The 24,782-nt window shown below is 45.3% G+C and overlaps 1 protein-coding gene and 1 long non-coding RNA gene across 2 annotated transcripts in view; both read left to right on the top strand.

The window, feature by feature from the left end:
- The window catches only part of LOC127920733 (leucine-rich repeat serine/threonine-protein kinase 1-like), a gene marked incomplete at its 3' end in the record, with an annotated part of 102,782 nt that overhangs the window by 71,210 nt on the left and 6,790 nt on the right, over positions 1-24,782 (top strand). The window contains 3 exon segments of the mRNA XM_052504765.1: positions 7,410-7,607; positions 7,896-8,035; positions 8,294-8,431. Coding sequence (XP_052360725.1) covers positions 7,410-7,607; positions 7,896-8,035; positions 8,294-8,431 — 476 coding nt within the window.
- Positions 12,722-16,547, top strand: LOC127920732 (uncharacterized). The gene is made up of 3 exons (XR_008107168.1): positions 12,722-12,781; positions 15,243-15,322; positions 16,537-16,547. It is a non-coding gene; the product is annotated as an uncharacterized LOC127920732 (long non-coding RNA).

The raw sequence follows: 24,782 nt of genomic DNA, 5'->3' as shown, positions 1-24,782 counted from the left end.
GGTATAAAGCCAGGGTCCTCAAAGTGCTGGAGTGTATAGTCTGAGGGTATCAGGGTTGTCACCTCAGTGCTGGAAAGGCAGGTATAAAGCTCACCTAAAGGCCAGGTATAAAGCCAGGGGTCACCTTGTTGGACACTCAGGTAAAAGCCTCCACCTAAACTGGCTAGCAGGTATAAAGCCAGGGTTGTCACCTCACTCTGTGTATAGTCTGAGCAGGTATAAAGCCAGGGTTGTCACCTAAGGCCTGTGTAGTCTGAGCAGGTATAAAGCCAGGGGTTCAGTGTTGGACTGTGTATAGTCTGAGCAGGTATAAAGCCAGGGTTGTCACCTACAGTGCTGGACTGTGTATAGTCTGAGCAGGTATAAAGCCAGGGTTGTCACCTACAGTGCTGGACTGTGTATAGTCTGAGCAGGTATAAAGCCAGGGTTGTCACCTACAGTGCTGGACTGTGTATAGTCTGAGCAGGTATAAAGGGGTTGTCACCTACAGTGCTGGACTGTGTATAGTCCAGGTATAAAGCCAGGGTTGTCACCTACAGTGCTGGACTGTGTATAGTCTGAGCAGCCAGGGTTGTCACCTAAGTGTTGGACTGTGTATAGTCTGAGCAGGTATAAAGCCAGGGTTGTCACCTACAGTGCTGGACTGTGTATAGTCTGAGCAGGTATAAAGCCAGGGTTGTCACCTACAGTGCTGGACTGTGTATAGTCTGAGCAGGTATAAAGTTGTCATAGTGCTGGACTGTGTATAGCAGGGTATAAAGCCAGGGTTGTCACCTACAGTGCTGGACTGTGTATAGTCTGAGGGTATAAAGCCAGGGTTGTCACCTAAACTGTGTATAGTCTGAGCAGGTATAAAGCCAGGGTTGTCACCTACAGTGCTGGACTGTGTATAGTCTGAGCAGGTATAAAGCCAGGGTTGTCACCTACAGTGCTGGACTGTGTATAGTCTGAGCAGGTATAAAGCCAGGGTTGTCACCTACAGTGCTGGACTGTGTATAGTCTGAGCAGGTATAAAGCCAGGGTTGTCACCTACAGTGTTGGACTGTGTATAGTCTGAGCAGGTATAAAGCCAGGGTTGTCACCTACAGGTGTGGACCTCCAGGGTTGTCACCTACAGTGTTGGACTGTGTATAGTCTGCAGGTATAAAGCCAGGGTTGTCACCTACAGTGCTGGACTGTGTATAGTCTGAGCAGGTATAAAGCCAGGGTTGTCACCTACAGTGCTGGACTGTGTATAGTCTGAGCAGGTATAAAGCCAGGGTTGTCACCTACAGTGCTGGACTGTGTATAGTCTGAGCAGGTATAAAGCCAGGGTTGTCACCTACAGTGCTGGACTGTGTATAGTCTGAGCAGGTATAAAGCCAGGGTTGTCACCTACAGTGCTGGACTGTGTATAGTCTGAGCAGGTATAAAGCCAGGGTTGTCACCTACAGTGCTGGACTGTGTATAGTCTGAGCAGGTATAAAGCCAGGGTTGTCACCTACAGTGCTGGACTGTGTATAGTCTGAGCAGGTATAAAGCCAGGGTTGTCACCTACAGTGCTGGACTGTGTATAGTCTGAGCAGGTATAAAGCCAGGGTTGTCACCTACAGTGCTGGACTGTTTGCTCAGGTCAGGAGTAGCCTATAATTAATTGGCTGATCCCTCCTGCAGACCAGGATAGAATTCTGCAATCCAGTTGACTACTTTAAAATGGTGAAACCCATAAGGGTGCTGCCAATGTTAAAACGGGCTTTGTGGCAAGGGTTCACTCATAAAGGCCTCCTAAAGGCCAGACGAGGGGTTCACTCATAAAGGCCTCCTAAAGGCTAGACGAGGGGTTCACTCATAAAGGCCTCCTAAAGGCTAGACGAGGGGTTCACTCATAAAGGCCTCCTAAAGGCCAGACGGGGTTCACTCATAAAGGCCTCCTAAAGGCCAGACGAGGGGTTCACTCATAAAGGCCTCCTAAAGGCCAGACGAGGGGTTCACTCATAAAGGCCTCCTAAAGGCCAGACGAGGGGTTCACTCATAAAGGCCTCCTCATAAAAGGCCAGACGAGGGGTTCACTCATAAAGGCCTCCTAAAGGCCAGACGAGGGGTTCACTCAAAGGCCCTCCTAAAGGCCAGAGGGGGTTCACTCATAAAGGCCTCCTAAAGGCCAGACGAGGGGTTCACTCATAAAGGCCTCCTAAAGGCCAGACGAGGGGTTCACTCATAAAGGCCTCCTAAAGGCCAGACGAGGGGTTCACTCATAAAGGCCTCCTAAAGGCCAGACGAGGGGTTCACTCATAAAGGCCTCCTAAAGGCCAGACGAGGGGTTCACTCATAAAGGCCTCCTAAAGGCCAGACGAGGGGTTCACTCATAAAGGCCTCCTAAAGGCCAGACGAGGGGTTCACTCATAAAGGCCTCCTAAAGGCCAGACGAGGGGTTCACTCATAAAGGCCTCCTAAAGGCTAGACGAGGGTTCACTCAAAGGCTCCTAAAGGCCAGACGAGGGGTTCACTCATAAAGGCCTCCTAAAGGCTAGACGAGGGGTTCACTCATAAAGGCCTCCTAAAGGCCAGAGGCCAGAAAGGCCAGAGGGGTTCACTCATAAAGGCCTCCTAAAGGCCAGACGAGGGGTTCACTCATAAAGGCCTCCTAAAGGCCAGACGAGGGGTTCACTCATAAAGGCCTCCTAAAGGCCAGACGAGGGGTTCACTCATAAAGGCCTCCTAAAGGCCAGACGAGGGGTTCACTCATAAAGGCCTCCTAAAGGCCAGACGAGGGGTTCACTCATAAAGGCCTCCTAAAGGCCAGACGAGGGGTTCACTCATAAAGGCCTCCTAAAGGCCAGACGAGGGGTTCACTCATAAAGGCCTCCTAAAGGCCAGACGAGGGGTTCACTCATAAAGGCCTCCTAAAGGCTAGACGAGGGGTTCACTCATAAAGGCCTCCTAAAGGCCAGACGAGGGGTTCACTCATAAAGGCCTCCTAAAGGCTAGACGAGGGGTTCACTCATAAAGGCCTCCTAAAGTTCACTCATAAAGGCCTCCTAAAGGCCAGACGAGGGGTTCACTCATAAAGGCCTCCTAAAGGCCAGACGAGGGGTTCACTCATAAAGGCCTCCTAAAGGCCAGACGAGGGGTTCACTCATAAAGGCCTCCTAAAGGCCAGACGAGGGGTTCACTCATAAAGGCCTCCTAAAGGCCAGACGAGGGGTTCACTCATAAAGGCCTCCTAAAGGCCAGACGAGGGGTTCACTCATAAAGGCCTCCTAAAGGCCAGACGAGGGGTTCACTCATAAAGGCCTCCTAAAGGCCAGACACTCATAAAGGCCTCCTAGGGGGGTTCACTCATAAAGGCCTCACTCATAAAGGCCAAAGGCCAGAGGGGTTCACTCATAAAGGCCTCCTAAAGGCCAGACGAGGGGTTCACTCATAAAGGCCTCCTAAAGGCCAGACGAGGGGTTCACTCATAAAGGCCTCCTAAAGGCCAGACGAGGGGTTCACTCATAAAGGCCAGATGAGGGGTTCACTCATAAAGGCCTCCTAAAGGCTAGATGAGGGGTTCACTCATAAAGGCCTCCTAAAGGCCAGACGAGGGGTTCACTCATAAAGGCCTCCTAAAGGCCAGATGAGGGGTTCACTCATAAAGGCCTCCTAAAGGCCAGACGAGGGGTTCACTCATAAAGGCTAGATGAGGGGTTCACTCAGCAGGGTGATAGATGGTGATGCTATCTGATCCTCAATAATGCTTCTTATAATTGTATTTGTCACAATGTGTTACCAAGCAGCTTAGATCTAAAGCCACAAAGTGGCAGCAGATAATACAGCCATTCCCTTGGTAAGAAGAGATCATAAGATATGAGAGAAAGGGGCATCATCTAAAATGAAGCCCCCTTAAGGAAGCAAGGCGAATTGCAACAACGCAGCCTGAATTCAAACAACTCTCCCCCCTCCCTCGCAACCTCAATGGAGACTTGCTTTTGAGTCTCTTACTTTCAGTTTTGTCCACAAGCTTCAAACAGCTGAAAATACTATGTATTGTTATTGAAAAGACATTTGGCAGCGGTTTAGATGGTACATAAACTGAAATTAAGCCACCAATGTAGGTTTTTACCAACCAGAAAATGGCAGCCTTTACCAACCAGGGTGCAGCCTTCCAATTTTACAACAAAAGACAGACCAGCTTTGGTTGAAAAATAGGTAGGCTGCCCCCTACGAATGCAATTATGTATCAGAATGCATTTATTTTTTTGTATATACATCACTTTGTTTACATTGTGAAACACTTATCATTCCACACTTAAGGCAGACATATTAATGACATTTTCTAAAATGCCAATGCTGAACCTCCACCCATACACACAACCATGTTGAAATAGCAGCCTATTGGGGTGTGTGTGGGTATATCCTGTGTTCATACAGGCGTTACAGAGGGGAGATTTGTGCAGTTTATACACACTAGTATATCCCATGTTTCCAGAGACCATTATCTACATGTAATTCCAAACAACATTATCCAAACGTTATCCTTTCCTTTCTCTGATGGAGAGGACGTTGGGCAAACGTTATCCTTTAAGCTCTGTCTGATGTGACAGAACAGTGATATACTGCAGGAGTAAAGTCAGCATTACCCTGCTACCACACTGGGAAAATAGACCATCCATCTCCCCAGTCCTCTCTCTCTCTCCTACCACCATCTCTCTCGCTTCCAGCCCTCTCCCTCTCTTTTGTCTCTGTCTTTCCCATTCCTCTTCTTTTTTTCTCTAGCCCTCCCTCGTTCTCTCTCTTTTCTCTCTCTCTCTCTTTCTTTTCTCCTCCTTGCTCTCTCTCTTTTATCCCTCTCTCTCTCTCTGTCCATCCCCACTTTCTGAGGTCAATCCCCAAGGTGATCTGAAATAACCCTGCTGATCTGATTGGACCAAGGGGTCAAACTCTATTGTTCCAGTCTAGTGACTCTAGACCAGGTCGGACATTCTGCACTGTCGTGGTAAAAAGAGTTAGCCTCCAAAGAGCAATTTGCTTTGCAGCAAGTGGTCAAAAGCCATACAGACATCACACTGTATATGTAACAGTATATCTTCCTTTCCTGTCTGCCCCGAGCTGGGCGTGAACCAGGGGTCTGCTATGCTGTATGTAGGCCGGTGTTGAGCAGGGGTCAACAGGCCAAAAACCGGCCAAAACTGGCCAAAACCGGCCAGCAAACTGATTTAAATCTGTAAAATCACCAGGAATTCAACAAACAAACAAAAAATATATATATTTAGGCAATCTGTTCACAAGTATTCCCACGAATTAAAAAGAGACATGTAAAAAAATATATATATATTTGGGCTTAGTTGTGGTCCGTTTGCTGTGTTCAAATTCTTATGATTATTTTCCGTCCTCCCAACCATTCGCTCTGACAAAAATCGTCCTGTTGCTGAATCTAGTTTCCAACCCCTGGTGTGGAGGTTGAGTACAGCGCTGTCGAAACCAGAAACCTAATACTTCTCATTAGCCTTTATGGAAAGAGAGAGGGACCCCGGCACAGCAGGCACCTGTAACCAAAACCATTAACACACACGTGTCAACACACACACATGTCAACATACATATATACACACACACACATCTATCTATTATTTGGTAAACAGCTGAGGAATGGGTCTGGAGAAATATTACCACTCATGTTATAAGTTACATTCCTCAAGAATCAATGGTTATAATTCATAGATTTTTGTCCAAAAAGGGATGTACCAATCCCAGATGTTCCCTGTTAACATCTTCTATCCCCAAGCTATAAGACTGCTGAACAGCTCATCAAATGGCTACCCAGACTATTTGCATTGACCCCCCCCTCCCTTTTTTTAATGCTGCTGTTACTCACCGTTTATTATCTATACATAGTCACTTTACCTCTACCTACATGTACATATTACCTCAATGACCTCGACTAACTTGTACCCCCACACACTGACTCAATACCAGTACCCCCTGTATATAGCCTGCTTATTGTTATTTTATTGTTGCTCTTTAATTTTCTTCTTTAGTTTATTTAGTAAATATTTTCTTAAGTCTTATTTTTCTTAAAACTGTATTTTTTAAGGGCTGGTAAGATTTTGGTGCATATGACAAATAAAATGTGATTTGATGTGTGACTTATCTTTCCTCTCCTCCCTTCCTGACCCACACACCCCTTCTCCTCTCTTGACCCCCCTTCTCCTCTCCTGACCCCATCCCCCTCTCCTTACCTCACTCCCCTCTCCTCTCCTCTCCTGACCCCACCCCTCTCCTTACCACCTCACTCCCCTCTCCTCTCCTCTCCTGACCCCACCCCTCTCCTCACCCCAAGTCATCCCCTGCTCCTCCTCTCCTCTCCTGACCCCACCCCCTCCCCTCACTCCACTTCTCCTCCCCTGACCCCACTCCCAAGTCCTCCTCTCCTGACCCCACACTCCTCACCCCACCCCCTCATCCTCCTCTCCTGACCCCACCCCCTCCTCCTCTCCTGACCCCACCCCCTCCCCCTCACTCCACTTCTCCTCCCCTGATCCCACTCCCCTCCTCTCTCCTGACCCCACACTCCTCACCCCACCCCCTTCCTCCTCTCCTGACCCCACCCCCCTCCTCTCCTGACCCCACCCCCTCTCCTCACCCCCTCTCCTCCTCCTCTCCTGACCCCACCCCCCTCTCCTCACCCACCTCCCTCCTCCTCTCCTGACCCTACCCCCTCTCCTCCTCTCCTGACCCTACCCCCTCCTCTCTGACCCCATCCCCCTCTCCTCATCCCCTTTCCCTCCTCCTCTCCTGACCCCACCCCCTCTTCTCCTCCTCTCCTGACCTCACCCCCTCCCCCCCTTCCTCCTCTCCTGACCCCACCCCCCTCCCCTCACTCCACTTCTCCTCCCCTGATCCCACCCCTCCTCCTCTCCTGACCCCACACTCCTCACCCCACCCCCTTCCTCCTGACCCCACCCCCTCTCCCTGACCCCACCCCCCTCCCCACCCCCTCTCCTCCCTCCCTCCTGACCCCACCCCCTCTCCCCACCCCCCTCTCCTCCTCCTCTCCTGACCCCACCCCCTCTCCTCACCCACCTCCCCTCCTCCTCTCCTGACCCTACCCCCTCTCCTCCTCTCCTGACCCTACCCCCTCCTCTCCTGACCCCATCCCCCTCTCCTCATCCCCCTCCCCTCCTCCTCTCCTGACCCCACCCCCTCTTCTCCTCCTCCTCCTGACCTCACCCCCTCCCCTTCCTCCTCTCCTGACCCCACCCCCTCTCCTCACCCCCTCCCCCTCCTCCCCCCTCCCCTGACCCCACCCCCCCTCTCCTCACCCCCTCCCCTCCTATTCTCCTGACCCCACCCCCTCCCATCCTCCTCTCCTGACCCCACCCCCCTCTCCTCCTCTCCTCTCCTGACCCCACCCCCCTCTCCTCACAACCCTCCCGTCCCTCCACCAGACACCATGATGAAGCATTTTCAGTCCATGGACGCGTGCCGGAGCTTCTCAGAGTTCCGCCAGGAGACCAGCATGCTCCACTCCCTACAGCACCCGTGCATCGTGCTGCTGGTGGGAATCAGTATTCACCCGCTCTGCTTCGCCCTGCAGCTGGCTCCCCTGGGCAGCCTCAACATTGTGCTGGAGGACAGACATAAAGGTATGAACAGGTAGAAAGAGAGAGAGACAGACTGACACGCCAGACAGGCAGACAGGGAGAGAGAGAGACAGACTGACACGCCAGACAGGGAGAGAGAGAGACAGACTGACACGCCAGACAGGGAGAGAGAGAGAGAGACAGACTGACATGCCAGACAGGCAGACAGGGAGAGAGACGCGAGAGAGAGAGATCCACAGCTAGTTAGGTCCCTAATGCTGAGAATCTTCTCTACACAAGTTATGAAAACATTTTAAACTTGCCCTTTAACTCAACCCCCTCCCCATTCAGGCTCCAGGTACATGCCTCTGGGTCACATGCTCACCTTCAAGGCAGCCTATCAGATTGCAGCAGGGCTGGCCTACCTGCACAGGAAGAACATCATCTTCTGTGACCTCAAGTCAGACAACATCCTGGTGTGGTCCCTGGAGGTAGGTGATTAGTATGAAGGGCAGAATTACAAATCGACCCCTAGCCACTATGTCTGGGCCGTTCAATTCCAGTCCTGGAAAGCCTAAACACTTCAGTTTGTTGTGTTTTTACCTGGTAGTTAAATGCACTCACCTGGTGTCCCAGGTCTGAATCAGTCCCTGATGAGAAGGAGAGGATGAAAACCAGAAGTGTTTTGGCCCACCCAGTAGTAACAATAGTGTTGTATGTTTGTATAATCCTTCTTGGTCTCATCCTAGGTGTGTGACCCGGTGAATATCAAGCTGTCAGACTACGGCATCTCGCGCCAGTCCTTCCACGAGGGGGCACTGGGTGTGGAGGGCACGCCGGGCTACCAGGCCCCTGAGATACGCCCAGGCATCGTTTATGATGAGAAGGTAGATGATAAGAAGGTCTATGGTGGCAGGTAACCTAGCGGTTAAGAGCGTTGGGCCAGTGGGGCCTCCCGGGTGGTGCAGTCTAAGATACTGCATCGCAGTGCTAGCTGTGCCACCAGAGACTCTGGGTTCGAGCCCAGGCTCTGTCGCAGCCGGCCGTGACCGGGAGGTCCATGAGCCGACACACAATTGGCCTAGCGTCGTCCGGGTTAGGGAGGGTTTGGGTAATGTTAGGGAGGGTTAGGGTAATGTTACTGACTCGATCATTTAGGGTAATGTTACTTACTGTATCATTTAGGGTAATGTTACTGACTGTATCATTTAGGGTAATGTTACTGACTGTATCATTTAGGGTAATGTTACTGACTGTATCATTTAGGGTAATGTTACTGACTGTATCATTTAGGTAATGTTACTGACTGTATCATTTAGGGTAATGTTACTGACTGTATCATTTAGGTAATGTTACTGACTGTATCATTTAGGGTAATGTTACTGACTGTATCATTTAGGGTAATGTTACTGACTCGATCATTTAGGGTAATGTTACTGACTCGATCATTTAGGGTAATGTTACTGACTCGATCATTTAGGGTAATGTTACTGACTCGATCATTTAGGGTCATGTTACTGACTCGATCATTTAGGGTAACGGTACTAACATTTAGATTAATATTACTGACTGTATAATTTAGGGTAATGTTAATGACTAACATTTAGGCTAATGTTAATGACTAACATTTAGGGTAATGTTAATTACTATCATTTAGGGTAATGTTACTGACTGCCATTTAGGGTAATGTTAATGACTAACATTTAGGCTAATGTTAATGACTAACATTTAGGGTAATGTTACTGACTATCATTTAGGGTAATGTTACTGACTGCCATTTAGGGTAATGTTAATGACTAACATTTAGGGTCATGTTAATGACTAACATTTAGGGTCATGTTAATGACTACCATTTAGGGTAATGTTACTGACTGCATCATGTAGGGTAATGTTACTGACTGCATCATGTAGGGTAATGTTACTGACTGCATCATGTAGGGTAATGTTCATGACTAACATTTAGGGTAACGCTACTGACTGTATCATTTAGGTTAATGTTAATGACTAACATTTAGGGTAATGTTACTGACTGCCATTTAGGGTAATGTTAATGACTAACATTTAGGCTAATGTTAATGACTAACATTTAGGGTAATGTTACTGACTATCATTTAGGGTAATGTTACTGACTGCCATTTAGGGTAATGTTAATGACTAACATTTAGGGTGATGTTAATGACTAACATTTAGGGTAATGTTAATGACTACCATTTAGGGTAATGTTACTGACTGCATCATGTAGGATAATGTTACTGACTGCATCATGTAGGGTAATGTTACTGACTGCATCATGTAGGGTAATGTTCATGACTAACATTTAGGGTAACGCTACTGACTGTATCATTTAGGTTAATGTTAATGACTAACATTTAGGGTAATGTTAATGACTACCATTTAGGGTAATGTTACTGACTGCATCATGTAGGATAATGTTACTGACTGCATCATGTAGGGTAATGTTACTGACTGCATCATGTAGGGTAATGTTCATGACTAACATTTAGGGTAACGCTACTGACTGTATCATTTAGGTTAATGTTAATGACTAACATTTAGGGTAATGTTACTGACTATCAGTTAGGGTAATGTTAATGACTAACATTTAGGGTAATATTACTGACTGTATCATTTAGGGTAACGGTACTGAATATCATTATCATGGGGTGCGTAACTGATGGCATGGAAGTCAAACGCAGGAGAGCAGAACTTGGTAAATAGCTGGAGCCATTTAATGTATTTAACTACCGGCATACAAAAATACATGGACACAAAACCCATATCGCACCAGTCACAAATAAATCAAATCAAATCAAATGTATTTATTTATATAGCCCTTCGTACATCAGCTGATATCTCAAAGTGCTGTACAGAAACCCAGCCTAAAACCCCAAACAGCAAGCAATGCAGGTGTAGAAGCAGGTGTAGAAGCACGGTGGCTAATTTGAAAGTTGTGTTGTTATTTCGCTGACCACTACAGTCCATTTACATTTTCCAACGTTTGGGTGAGGTTTTTTCCTCACCTGACTAGCCTCGTTTCACCGCCAATAAATAAAAATTAGTGTTCAGCGAAATAACAACACAACTTCCAAATTCAGGTAGCCTAGTCAAATAATAATGACATCCAATCACATTAACCGTTACTCTCTACGGGAATTCCACTAACAGTCCATATGTAGCCAAACGTAGCTGCTACTCATTTCCTTTTGCTCAAAAATGTATAAATAATTTGAGTAGTAAGTAGTAAAGAATTTGAGTAGTAAGACATGTATAAAAGCAACAGATACCATTAAAAGCAGGGGCTAGAAGCGTCTTATATCGTGAGCTACTAAGTAGCAAGAACAGGCAAGCCCCATACTATTGTGGAGGACTTAATTCTTCCTGCTACCACAGATGTGGCTTGGACAATGCTGGGGAAAAGGCCCAAAAACTATACAGACAATGCCTTCATCCAACAACACTGTTTCACGACGCATCAGTGACATGGCAGCAGAACTTTTGAAACAATTACTGCTTTGCATACAAGCCAGTGAATTCTGTAGAAAAGATGGATGACTCAACAGACGTGGCGGGCCTGGCAGAGCTCCTGGTATATGTCCGTTACGTTTATGGGAGGTCAATTAAGGAAGACATCCTCTTCTGCAAACCACTAGAAACCAGGACAACAGGGGATGATATTTTTAAAATACTGGACAGCTTTGTGACATCAAATGGACTCTGGTGGTCAAGATATGTTGGTATTTGTTCTGATGGCGCAAAAGCCATGACAGGGAGACATAGTGGAGTGGTAACGCAAGTGCAAGCAGTTGCTCCCGACGCCACTTGGTTTCACTGCAGCATCCACCGAGAGGCTCTTTCTGCCAAGGGAATGCTGACAGCTTGAAAGACGTTTTGGACACTACAGTGAAAATGGTTAACTTTGTTAAAGCAAGGCCCCTGAACTCTTGTGTATTTTCTGCACTATGCAGTGATATGGGCAGCGACCATGTAACGCTTTTACAACATAAGAAGTGTGCTGGTTGTCAAGGGGCAAAGTATTGACACATTTTTTTAAATTGAGAGACGAGCTTAAAGTTCTTTACTGACCATAACTTTCACTTGTCTGACCGCTTGCATAATGACGAGTTTCTCACACGACTGGCCTATCTGGGTGATGTTTTTCTCACCTGAATGATCTGAATCTAGCATTACAGGGACTCTCCGCAACAATATTCAATGTGCGGGACAAAATTGATTAAGAGGTTGGAGCTCTTCTCTGTCTGCATTAACAAAGACAACACACAGGTCTTTCCATCATTGTATGATTTTTTGTGTGCAAATGAACTCAAGCTTACGGACAATGTCAAGTGTGACATAGCGAAGCACCTGAGTGAGTTGGGTGAGCAATTACGCAGGTTCTTTCCTGAAACAGATGACACAAACAACTGGATTTGTTATCCCTTTCATGCTCTGACTCCAGTCCACTTACCAAGAGCCTCATCCAAATTGCAACAAGCGGTTCTGTGAACATGTCATTTAATCAGAAGCCACTGCCAGATTTCTGGATTGGACTGTGCTCAGAGTATTCTGCCTTGGCAAATACAGGCACAGACTGTTAAGACTCTGATGCCCTTTGCAACCACGTACCTATGTGAGAGTGGATTCTCGGCCCTCACTAGCCTGAAAACGAAATACAGGCACAGACTGTGTGTGGAAAGATATTTAAGTCTGAGACTCTCCAATTACAACCCAACATTGCAACCCATCCTTTCAAGCACAACCTTTTCATTAACCTGTGGTGAGTTATTCACAATTTTCTATGACTGTGTCGTTTAGGGTAACTGTACTGACTGTATCGTTTACGGTAACGGTACTGACTGTATTGTTTAGGGTAACGGTACTGACTGTATCGTTTAGGTAACGGTACTGACTGTATAATTTAGGTAACTACTGACTGTATCGCTTTCGGGTAACGCTACGGACTGTATCGCTTCGGGTAACGGTACTGACTGTATCGTTTAGGGTAACTGTACTGACTGTATCGTTTAGGGTAACTGTACTGACTGTATCGTTTAGGTAACTGTACTGACTGCATCGCTTAGGGTAACGGTACTGACTGTATCGTTTAGGTAACTGTACTGACTGTATCGTTTAGGTAACTGTACTGACTGTATCGTTTAGGTAACTGTACTGACTGTATCGTTTAGGGTAACTGTTCTGACTGTATCGCTTCGGGTAACGATAAGGACTGTATCGTTTAGGTAACGGTACTGACTGTATCGTTTAGGGTAACTGTACTGACTGTATCGTTTAGGTAACTGTACTGACTGTATCGTTTAGGTAACTGTACTGACTGCATCGTTTAGGTAACTGTACTGACTGTATCGTTAGGTAACTGTACTGACTGTATCGCTTTAGGGTAACTGTACTGACTGTATCGTTTAGGGTAACTGTACTGACTGTATCGTTTAGGGTAACTGTACTGACTGTATCGTTAGGTAACTGTACTGACTGTATCGTTTAGGTAACTGTACTGACTGTATCGTTTAGGGTAACTGTACTGACTGTATCGTTTAGGTAACTGTACTGACTGTATCGTTTAGGTAACTGTACTGACTGTATCGTTTAGGGTAACGGTACTGACTGTATCGTTTAGGGTAACTGTACTGACTGTATCGTTTAGGGTAACTGTACTGACTGTATCGTTTAGGGTAACTGTACTGACTGTATCGTTAGGTAACTGTACTGACTGTATCGTTTAGGTAACTGCACTGACTGTATCGCTTAGGGTAACTGTACTGCCTGTATCGTTTAGGGTAACTGTACTGACTGTATTGTTTAGGGTAACGGTACTGACTGTATCATTTAGGTAACGGTACTGACTGTATCGTTAGGGTAACTGTACTGACTGTATCGCTTAGGTAACGGTACTGACTGTATCGTTTAGGTAACGGTACTGACTGTATCGTTTAGGGTAACGGTACTGACTGTATCGTTTAGGTAACGGTACTGACTGTATCGTTTAGGTAACGGTACTGACTGTATCGTTTACGGTAACTGTACTGACTGTATCGCTTAGGGTAACTGTACTGACTGTATCGTTTAGGTAACGGTACTGACTGTATCGTTTAGGTAACTGCACTGACTGTATCGCTTAGGTAACTGCACTGACTGTATCGTTTAGGGTAACTGCACTGACTGTATCGTTTAGGGTAACTGCACTGACTGTATCGTTTAGGTAACGGTACTGACTGTATCGTTTAGGGTAACTGCACTGACTGTATCGTTTAGGGTAACTGCAATGACTGTATCGTTTAGGGTAACTGCACTGACTGTATCGTTTAGGTAACGGTACTGACTGTATCATTTAGGGTAACTGTACTGACTGTATCGTTTAGGGTAACTGTACTGACTGTATCGTTTAGGTAACTGCACTGACTGTATCGTTTAGGTAACTGCACTGACTGTATCGTTAGGTAACTGCACTGACTGTATCGTTTAGGGTAACGGTACTGACTGTATCGTTTAGGGTAACTGTACTGACTATCGTTTAGGTAACTGCACTGACTGTATCGTTTAGGGTAACTGCACTGACTGTATCGTTTAGGGTAACTGCACTGACTGTATCGTTTAGGGTAACGGTACTGACTGTATCGCTTAGGTAACTGCACTGACTGTATCGCTTAGGTAACGGTACTGACTGTATCGCTTAGGTAACTGTACTGACTGTATCGCTTAGGGTAACTGTACTGACTGTATCGTTTAGGTAACTGTCCTGACTGTATCGTTTAGGGTAACTGCACTGACTGTATCGTTTAGGGTAACTGCACTGACTGTATCGCTTAGGTAACGGTACTGACTGTATTGTTTAGGTAACTGTACTGACTGTATCGTTTAGGTAACTGCACTGACTGTATCGCTTAGGGTAACTGTACTGACTGCATCGTTTAGGTAACTGTACTGACTGTATCGTTTAGGGTAACTGTACTGACTGTATCGTTTAGGTAACTGTACTGACTGTACTGGGTAACTGTACTGACTGTATTTTAGGTAACTGTACTGACTGTATCGCTTAGGTAACGGTACTGACTGTATCGCTTAGGGTAACTGTACTGACTGTATTGTTTAGGGTAACTGTACTGACTGTATCGTTTAGGGTAACTGTACTGACTGTATCGTTTAGGGTAACTGTACTGACTGTATCGCTTAGGGTAACGGTACTGACTGTATCGTTTAGGGTAACTGTAACTGGTACTGACTGTATCGTTTAGGGTAACTGTACTGACTGTATCGTTTAGGGTAACTGTACTGACTGTATCGTTTAGGGTAACTGTACTGACTGTATCGTTTAGGGTAACGGTACTGACTGTATCGTTTAGGTAACTGTACTGACTGTATCGTTTAGGTAACTGTACTGACTGTATCGTTTAGGGTAACTGTACTGACTGTATCGTTAGGGTAACTGTACTGACTGTATCGTTTAGGGTAACTGCACTGACTGTATCGTTTAGGGTAACTGTACTGCCTGTATCGTTTAGGGTAACTGTACTGACTGTATCGTTTAGGGTAACGGTACTGACTGTATCGTTTAGGCAACGGTACTGACTGTATCGTTTAGGGTAACTGTACTGACTGTATCGCTTAGGGTAACGGTACTGACTGTATCGCTTAGGTAACTGTACTGACTGTATCGTTTACAACTGTACTGACTGTATCGTTTAGGGTAACGGTACTGACTGTATCGTTAGGGTAACTGTACTGACTGTATCGTTTAGGGTAACTGTACTGACTGTATCGTTTAGGTAACTGTACTGACTGTATCGTTTAGGGTAACTGCACTGACTGTATCGTTTAGGGTAACTGTACTGCCTGTATCGTTTAGGGTAACTGTACTGACTGTATTGTTTAGGGTAACGGTACTGACTGTATCATTTAGGGTAACGTACTGACTGTATCGTTTAGGTAACTGTACTGACTGTATCAAGGGTAACGGTACTGACTGTATCGCTTACAGTAACTGTACTGACTGTATCGTTTAGGATAACTGTACTGACTGTATCGTTTAGGTAACGGTACTGACTGTATCGCTTAGAGTAACTGTACTGACTGTATCGTTTAGGGTAACTGTACTGACTGTATCATTTAGTAACTGCACTGACTGTATCGTTTAGGTAACGGTACTGACTGTATCGTTTAGGTAACTGTACTGACTGTATCGTTTAGGGTAACTGCACTGACTGTATCGTTTAGGGTAACTGTACTGCCTGTATCATTTAGGGTAACTGTACTGACTGTATTGTTTAGGTAACGGTACTGACTGTATCATTTAGGTAACGGTACTGACTGTATCGTTTAGGTAACTGTACTGACTGTATCGTTTAGGGTAACTGTACTGACTGTATCGTTTAGGGTAACGGTACTGACTGTATCGTTTACGGTAACTGTACTGACTGTAAGGATAACTGTACTGACTGTATCGTTTAGGGTAACGGTACTGACTGTATCGTTTAGGGTAACTGTACTGACTGTATCGTTTAGAGTAACTGCACTGACTGTATCGTTTAGGGTAACTGCACTGACTGTATCGTTTAGGGTAACGGTACTGACTGTATCGTGGGTAACTGCACTGACTGTATCGTTTAGGTAACTGCAATGACTGTATCGTTTAGGTATCTGCACTGACTGTATCGTTTAGGGTAACTGTACTGACTGTATCGTTTAGGGTAACTGCACTGACTGTATCGTTTAGGTAACTGCACTGACTGTATCGTTTAGGGTAACTGCACTGACTGTATCGCTTAGGTAACGGTACTGACTGTATCGTTTAGGCAACTGTACTGACTGGGTATCGTTTAGGTAACTGCACTGACTGTATCGTTTAGGGTAACTGCACTGACTGTATCGTTTAGGGTAACGGTACTGACTGTATCGTAACGGTGAACTGCACTGACTGTTCGTTTAGGGTAACGGTACTGACTGTATCGTTTAGGGTAACTGTACTGACTGTATCGTTTAGGGTAACTGTACTGACTGCATCGTTTAGGGTAACTGTACTGACTGTATCGTTTAGGTAACTGTACTGACTGTATCGTTTAGGGTAACTGTACTGACTGTATCGTTTAGGTAACTCTACTGACTGTATCGTTTAGGTAACTCTACTGACTGTATCGTTTAGGTAACGGTACTGACTGTATCATTTAGGTAACTGTACTGACTGTATCGTTTAGGGTAACTGTACTGACTGTATCGTTTAGGGTAACTGTACTGACTGTATCGTTTAGGGTAACTGTACTGACTATCGTTTAGGGTAACGGTACTGACTGTATCGCTTAGGTAACGGTACTGACTGTATCGTGGTAACGTACTGACTAGGTAACGGGTAACGGTACTGACTGTATCGTTTAGGTAACGGCACGTGTATCGTAACGTACTGACTGTATCGTAGGGTAACGTTGACTGTATCGTTTAGGTAACGTACTGACTGTATCGTTTAGGGTAACTGTGTGTACTTAGGGTAACTGTACTGACTGTATCGCTTAGGTAACGGTACTGACTGTATCGTTTAGGTAACTGTACTGACTGTATCGCTTAGGTAACTGCACTGACTGTATCGTTAGGGTAACTGTCTGACTGTATCGTTTAGGTAACTGTACTGACTGTATCGTTTAGGGTAACTGCACTGACTGTATCGTTTAGGGTAACTGCAATGACTGTATCGTTTAGGTAACTGCACTGACTGTATCGTTTAGGGTAACTGTACTGACTGTATCGTTTAGGGTAACTGTACTGACTGTATCATTTAGGGTAACTGTACTGACTGTATCGTTTAGGTAACTGCACTGACTGTATCGTTTAGGGTAACTGACTGACTGTATCGTTTAGGGTAACGGTACTGACTGTATCGTTTAGGGTAACTGTACTGACTGTATCGTTTAGGGTAACTGCACTGACTGTATCGTTTAGGTAACTGCACTGACTGTATCGTTTAGGGTAACTGTACTGACTGTATCGTTTAGGGTAACGGTACTGACTGTATCGTTTAGGGTAACTGCACTGACTGTATCGTTTAGGTAACGGTACTGACTGATCTGGTAACTGTACTGACTGTATCGTTTAGGGTAACTGTACTGACTGTAACTGTATCGTTTAGGTAACTGCACTGACTGTATCGTTTAGGTAACTGCACTGACTGTATCGATTAGGGTAACGGTACTGACTGTATCGTTTAGGTAACTGTACTGACTGTATCGTTTAGGGTAACTGTACTGACTGTATCGTTTAGGGTAACTGTACTGACTGTATCGTTTAGGGTAACTGTACTGACTGTATCGTTTAGGGTAACTGTACTGACTGTATCATTTAGGGTAACTGTACTGACTGTATCATTTAGTGTAACATAACTGACTTATATTGGCATTATTTATTTAATTCCATGCAGTATCTATATACACTGAGTGTACAAAACATTCAGAACATCTTCCTAATATTGAGTTGCACCTCCCCATCAGTTTTTTGCTCTCAGAACATCCTCAATTTGTCAGGGCATGGACTCTACAAGGTGTCGACGCGTTCCACAGGGATGCTGGTCCATGTTGACTTCAATGCAGTTGTCAAGTTTTCTGGATGTCTTTTGGTGGTGAACCATTCTTGATGAACACGGGAAACTATTGAACGTGAAAAACCCAGTTCTTGCAGTTCTTGACCCAAACCAGTGTCCCTGGCACCTACTACCATACCCTGTTCAAAGGCACTTCAATATTTTATATTGCCCAGTCACCCTCTGAATAACACACATACACAATCCATGTCTCAACTGTCTAAAGGCTTAAAAATCATGTTAACATGTTTCCTCTTCATCTACACTGATTGAAGTGGTTTTAACAAGTGACGTCAGTAAGGGATCATAGCATTCACCTAGATTCACCTGGTCAGTCTATGTCATAGAAGGAGCAGGTGTTCCTAATGTTTAGTCGACTCAGTGTACACCTATATAATTAGTAGGTCCCTACGTTACACCATATACATATCCTGTTTTATGAGGATATGTGGTCCTCAGAGAAAAGGAGTTGTGTGGATTTATGGGACGATGGCTGTGTTATTATGGCAGATCACTTCCTATTTTGGGCATGTCACTTTGTCTGATTAGTGTCTGACTTAACGTGTGTCTGACTAGTAACGTGTGTCTGACTAGTAACGTGTGTCTGACTAGTAACGTGTGTCTGACTAGTAACGTGTGTCTGACTAGTAACGTGTGTCTGACTAGTAACGTGTGTCTGACTCTGACTAGTAACGTGTGTCTGATTAACGTGTGTCTGACTAGTAACGTGTCTGACTAGTAACTGATTAGTAATGTGTGTCTGACTAGCAACCTGTGTCTGACTAGTAACGTGTGTCTGACTAGTAACGTGTGTCTGACTAGTAACGTGTGTCTGACTAGTAACGTGTGTCTGACTAGTAACGTGTGTCTGACTAGTAACGTGTGTCTGATTAGTAATGTGTGTCTGACTAGCAACCTGTGTCTGACTAGTAACGTGTGTCTGACTAGTAACGTGTGTCTGACTAGTAACGTGTGTCTGACTAGTAACGTGTGTCTGACTAGTAACGTGTGTCTGATTAGTAACGTGTGTCTGATTAGTAACGTGTGTCTGATTAGTAACGTGTGTCTGATTAGTAACTAGCAACCTGTGTCTGACTTAACGTGTGTCTGACTAGTAACGTGTGTCTGACTAGTAACGTGTGTCTGACTAGTAACGTGTGTCTGACTAGTAACGTGTGTCTGACTAGTAACGTGTGTCTGATTAGTAATGTGTGTCTGACTAGCAACCTGTGTCTGACTAGTAACGTGTGTCTGACTAGTAACGTGTGTCTGACTAGTAACGTGTGTCTGACTAGTAACGTGTGTCTGACTAGTAACGTGTGTCTGATTAGTAACGTGTGTCTGATTAGTAATGTGTGTCTGACTAGCAACCTGTGTCTGACTAGCAACGTGTGTCTGACTAGTAACGTGTGTCTGACTAGTAACGTGTGTCTGACTAGTAACGTGTGTCTGACTAGTAACGTGTGTCTGACTAGTAACGTGTGTCTGACTAGTAACGTGTGTCTGACTAGTAACGTGTGTCTGACTAGTAACGTGTGTCTGACTAGTAACGCGTGTCTGACTAGTAACGCGTGTCTGACTAGTAACGTGTGTCTGATTAGTAACGTAGTAACGCGTGTCTGACTGTAACGTGACTAGTAACGTGTGTCTGACTAGTAACGCGTGTCTGACTAGTAACGCGTGTCTGACTAGTAACGTGTGTCTGACTAGTAACGTGTGTCTGACTAGTAACGTGTGTCTGACTAGTAACGTGTGTCTGACTAGTAACGTGTGTCTGACTAGTAACGTGTGTCTGACTAGTAACGTGTGTCTGATTAGTAATGTGTGTCTGACTAGCAACCTGTGTCTGACTAGTAACGTGTGTCTGACTAGTAACGTGTGTCTGACTAGTAACGTGTGTCTGACTAGTAACGTGTGTCTGACTAGTAACGTGTGTCTGATTAGTAACGTGTGTCTGATTAGTAACGTGTGTCTGATTAGTAATGTGTGTCTGATTAGTAATGTGTGTCTGACTAGCAACCTGTGTCTGACTAGTAACGTGTGTCTGACTAGTAACGTGTGTCTGACTAGTAACGTGTGTCTGACTAGTAACGTGTGTCTGACTAGTAACGTGTGTCTGACTAGTAACGTGTGTCTGATTAGTAATGTGTGTCTGACTAGCAACCTGTGTCTGACTAGTAACGTGTGTCTGACTAGTAACGTGTGTCTGACTAGTAACGTGTGTCTGACTAGTAACGTGTGTCTGACTAGTAACGTGTGTCTGATTAGTAACGCTGATTAGTGTCTGATTAGTAACTGACTAGCAACCTGTGTCTGACTAGTAACGTGTGTCTGACTAGTAACGTGTGTCTGACTTTTAACGTGTGTCTGACTAGTAACGTGTGTCTGACTAGTAACGTGTGTCTGAGTAACGCTGTGTCTGACTAGTAACGTGTGTGTCTGACTAGTAACGTGTGTCTGACTAGTAACGCGTGTCTGACTAGTAACGCGTGTCTGACTAGTAACGCGTGTCTGATTAGTAACGCGTGTCTGATTAGTAACGCGTGTCTGACTAGTAGCAGCGTGTCTGACTAATAACGCGTGTCTGACTAGTAACGCGTGTCTGATTAGTAACGTGTGTCTAGTACTAGTAACGTAACGCGTGTCTGACTAGTAACGCGTGTCTGACTAGTAACGGTGTCTGACTAGTAACGTGTGTCTGACTAGTAACGTGTCTGACTAGTAACGTGTGTCTGACTAGTAACGTGTGTCTGACTAGTAACGTGTGTCTGATTAGTAACGTGTGTCTGACTAGCAACCTGTGTCTGACTAGCAACGTGTGTCTGACTAGTAACGTGTGTCTGACTAGTAACGTGTGTCTGACTAGTAACGTGTGTCTGACTAGTAACGTGTGTCTGACTAGTAACGTGTGTCTGACTAGTAACGTGTGTCTGACTAGTAACGCGTGTCTGACTAGTAACGCTGCGTCTGATTAGTAACGCGTGTCTGACTAGTAACGTGTCTGACTAGTAACGCGTGCGTGTCTGATTAGTGTGTTGTCTGACTGTAACGCAGTGATGTCTGTGTCTGACTATATTTCTGACTAAACTAGTGCGTGTCTGACTAGTAACGCGCATCTGACTAGTAACGTGTGTCTGACTAGTAACCGTGTCTGACTAGTAACGCGTGTCTGACTAGTAACGGTGTCATCCATTTAACCCTGACTATGTAACGCGTGTCTGACTAGTAACGCCGTGTCTGACTAGTAACGCCGTGTCTGACTAGTAACGCCGTGTCTGATTAGTAACGCCGTCTGATTAGTAACGGTGTCTGACTGTAAATGCCAGGACTAGTAACTTGTGTCTGACTAGTAACGTGTGTCTGACTAGTAACGTGTGTCTGACTAGTAACGCCTGTCTGACTAGTAACGTGTCTGACAGTAATGTCTGACTAGTAACGCCCGTCTGACTAGTAACGTGTTCTGACTAAATAACCAGCGTGTTTCTAGTGTGTGTCTGATTAGTAACGCGTTCTGACTAGTAACGTGTGTCTGACTAGTACTAGTAATGTCCTGATTAGTAGCCTGACTAGTAACGCCGTCTGACTGTAACGTGTCTGACTAGTAAATGCGTGTGTCTGATTAGTAACGCTCTGACTAGTAACGTGTACTAGTATTCTGACTAGTAACGTGTACTGTAACGTCTGTCTGACTAGTAACGTGTGTCTGACTAGTAATGTCCTGCTGTAAGTGAAATGCCTACCCGTCTGAAACTATGTGTCCATACAGCATGAGGTGTACCACGTCCTAAGGCATATTCCCTCATGCCTGTATGCTGGACCTAGGTTTACCCGTCTGAGGTGAGGTGTTCCTGTAAATATTTCTTGTGGAATATATTCTATAGTGTACTGGACCTACAGTAATGTCCCATAGCCTACCCGTCTGAGGTGAGGTGTTCCTGTAAATGCCAGGTTTCTTGTGGAATATATTCTATAGTGTACTGGACCTACAGTAATGTCCCATAGCCTACCCGTCTGAGGTGAGGTGTTCCTGTAAATGCCAGGTTTCTTGTGGAATATATTCTATAGTGTACTGGACCTACAGTAATGTCCCATAGCCTACCCGTCTGAGGTGAGGTGTTCCTGTAAATGCCAGGTTTCTTGTGGAATATATTCTATAGTGTACTGGACCTACAGTAATGTCCCATAGCCTACCCGTCTGAGGTGAGGTGTTCCTGTAAATGCCAGGTTTCTTGTGGAATATATTCTATAGTGTACTGGACCTACAGTAATGTCCCATAGCCTACCCGTCTGAGGTGAAGTGTTCCTGTCAATGCCAGGTTTCTTGTGGAATATATTCTATAGTGTACTGGACCTACAGTAATGTCCCATAGCCTACCCGTCTGAGGTGAGGTGTTCCTGTAAATGCCAGGTTTCTTGTGGAATATATTCTTATAGTGTACTGGACCTACAGTAATGTCCCATAGCCTACCCGTCTGAGGTGAGGTGTTCCTGTAAATGCCAGGTTTCTTGTGGAATATATTCTATAGTGTACTGGACCTACAGTAATGTCCCATAGCCTACCCGTCTGAGGTGAGGTGTTCCTGTAAATGCCAGGTTTCCTGTGGAATATATTCTTATAGTGTACTGGACCTACAGTAATGTCCCATAGCCTACCCGTCTGAGGTGAGGTGTTCCTGTAAATGCCAGGTTTCTTGTGGAATATATTCTATAGTGTACTGGACCTACAGTAATGTCACATAGCCTACCGTCTGAGGTGAGGTGTTCCTGTAAATGCCAGGTTTCTTGTGGAATATATTCTATAGTGTAATGGAATTTACTCAACTTGCCCTCTGTGTTGGTTAGGTGGGCAATTAGCTCCTGCTTTTTCTGCTCATTAGCCAATCATCTCTCGTCCTGATATTAATTATCCCATTAACTCTCCCTCTGTGGTTGCTCATCAGGCAATCGACTCCCACTCTGATATGTATGAGTCAACCATGAATTAGCCAACTACGGTATGAAGCCAACCAACCAACTCTGTCTCTGTGTACTTTAATCCTATGGGCTTTTATGTCCTCATTTTAATGAGCCTTTCCAACATGGCTGTCTACCATCTCTGGGCTCCACTCTCTCTAGGGGTCTGGGCTGGCTTAGCAGGGCTTTTAAGTGGTTTGACGCACACACACACACTGGTTTGACTGTTTTTCTAGGGGTTAAATCTCCTTTAACCCTTCAACTCAATTGAGCATCCTCTCAAAGGGAAGTGAGAGGTGTCTTTAAACCATCACGTCAATACTCTGACCCTGTTCTGCTGTTAAACCCTCACGTCTATACTCTGACCCTGTTCTGCTGTTAAACCCTCACGTCTATACTCTGACCCTGTTCTGCTGTTAAACCCTCACGTCTATACTCTGACCCTGTTCTGCTGTTAAACCCTCACGTCTATACTCTGAGGTTCTGGATGTTAAACCTCACGTCTATACTCTGACCCTGTTCTGCTGTTAAACCCTCATCTATACTCTGACCCTGTTCTGCTGTTAAACCCTCACGTCTATACTCTGACCCTGTTCTGCTGTTAAACCCTCACGTCTATACTCTGACCCTGTTCTGCTGTTAAACCCTCACGTCTATACTCTGACCCTGTTCTGCTGTTAAACCCTCACGTCTATACTCTGACCCTGTTCTGCTGTTAAACCCTCACGTCTATACTCTGACCCTGTTCTGCTGTTAAACCCTCACGTCTATACTCTGACCCTGTTCTGCTGTTAAACCCTCACGTCTATACTCTGACCCTGTTCTGCTGTTAAACCCTCACGTCTATACTCTGACCCTGTTCTGCTGTTAAACCCTCACGTCTATACTCTGACCCTGTTCTGCTGTTAAACCCTCACGTCTATACTCTGACCCTGTTCTGCTGTTAAACCCTCACGTCTATACTCTGACCCTGTTGTGCTGTTAAACCCTCACGTCTATACTCTGACCCTGTTCTGCTGTTAAACCCTCACGTCTATACTCTGACCCTGTTCTGCTGTTAAACCCTCACGTCTATACTCTGACCCTGTTCTGCTGTTCTCAGCCAATCATACTGTCATACTTTAATCCTTTTTGGATTCCTCTTTGATTTAACTTCAAATGAGGTTTCAGGATGTAGTTATTGTAATGCTGCAAGAAGAGATGGAGAGGAAGGAGAGATTGACCATAACGGAAAGACAGATAGATGGAGAAAGAGAAAGAGAGATGGAGAAAGAGAAAGAGAGAGAGACCAAAGAGAGAGAGAGAAGAGATGGAGAAAGAGATGAGAGATGGAGAAAGAGAGAGAGAGATGGAGAAAGAGATAGAGAGATGGAGAAAGAGCGAGAGAGATGGCGAGCCTAAAATGGGAAGACAGAGAGATGGAATACCAGACATTCTGTGTCCTTAACTAATCTATAAACAGGGGATACATAAATAGTGTGTAATATAATAGTATAATATTCAACAACCCATATTTTCTTTGGCGACATTGGATTTCCCCTTTCATACCAATGATCGAGATTGATGACAGACCTGTAACCTCTCTGACCCCGAGGACCACGGCCTTACCTGTAGCCTCTCTGACCCCGAGGACCACGGCCTTACCTGTAGCATCTCTGACCCCGAGGACCACGGCCTTACCTGTAGCCTCTCTGACCCCGAGGACCACGGCC

This window comes from Oncorhynchus keta, unplaced genomic scaffold (assembly GCF_023373465.1).
Source record: "Oncorhynchus keta strain PuntledgeMale-10-30-2019 unplaced genomic scaffold, Oket_V2 Un_contig_20425_pilon_pilon, whole genome shotgun sequence".
Taxonomy (NCBI): Eukaryota; Metazoa; Chordata; class Actinopteri; order Salmoniformes; family Salmonidae; genus Oncorhynchus; species Oncorhynchus keta.
The sequence above is the reverse complement of the archived record's forward strand: the minus strand, read 5'-3'. Positions and strand labels throughout refer to the sequence as shown.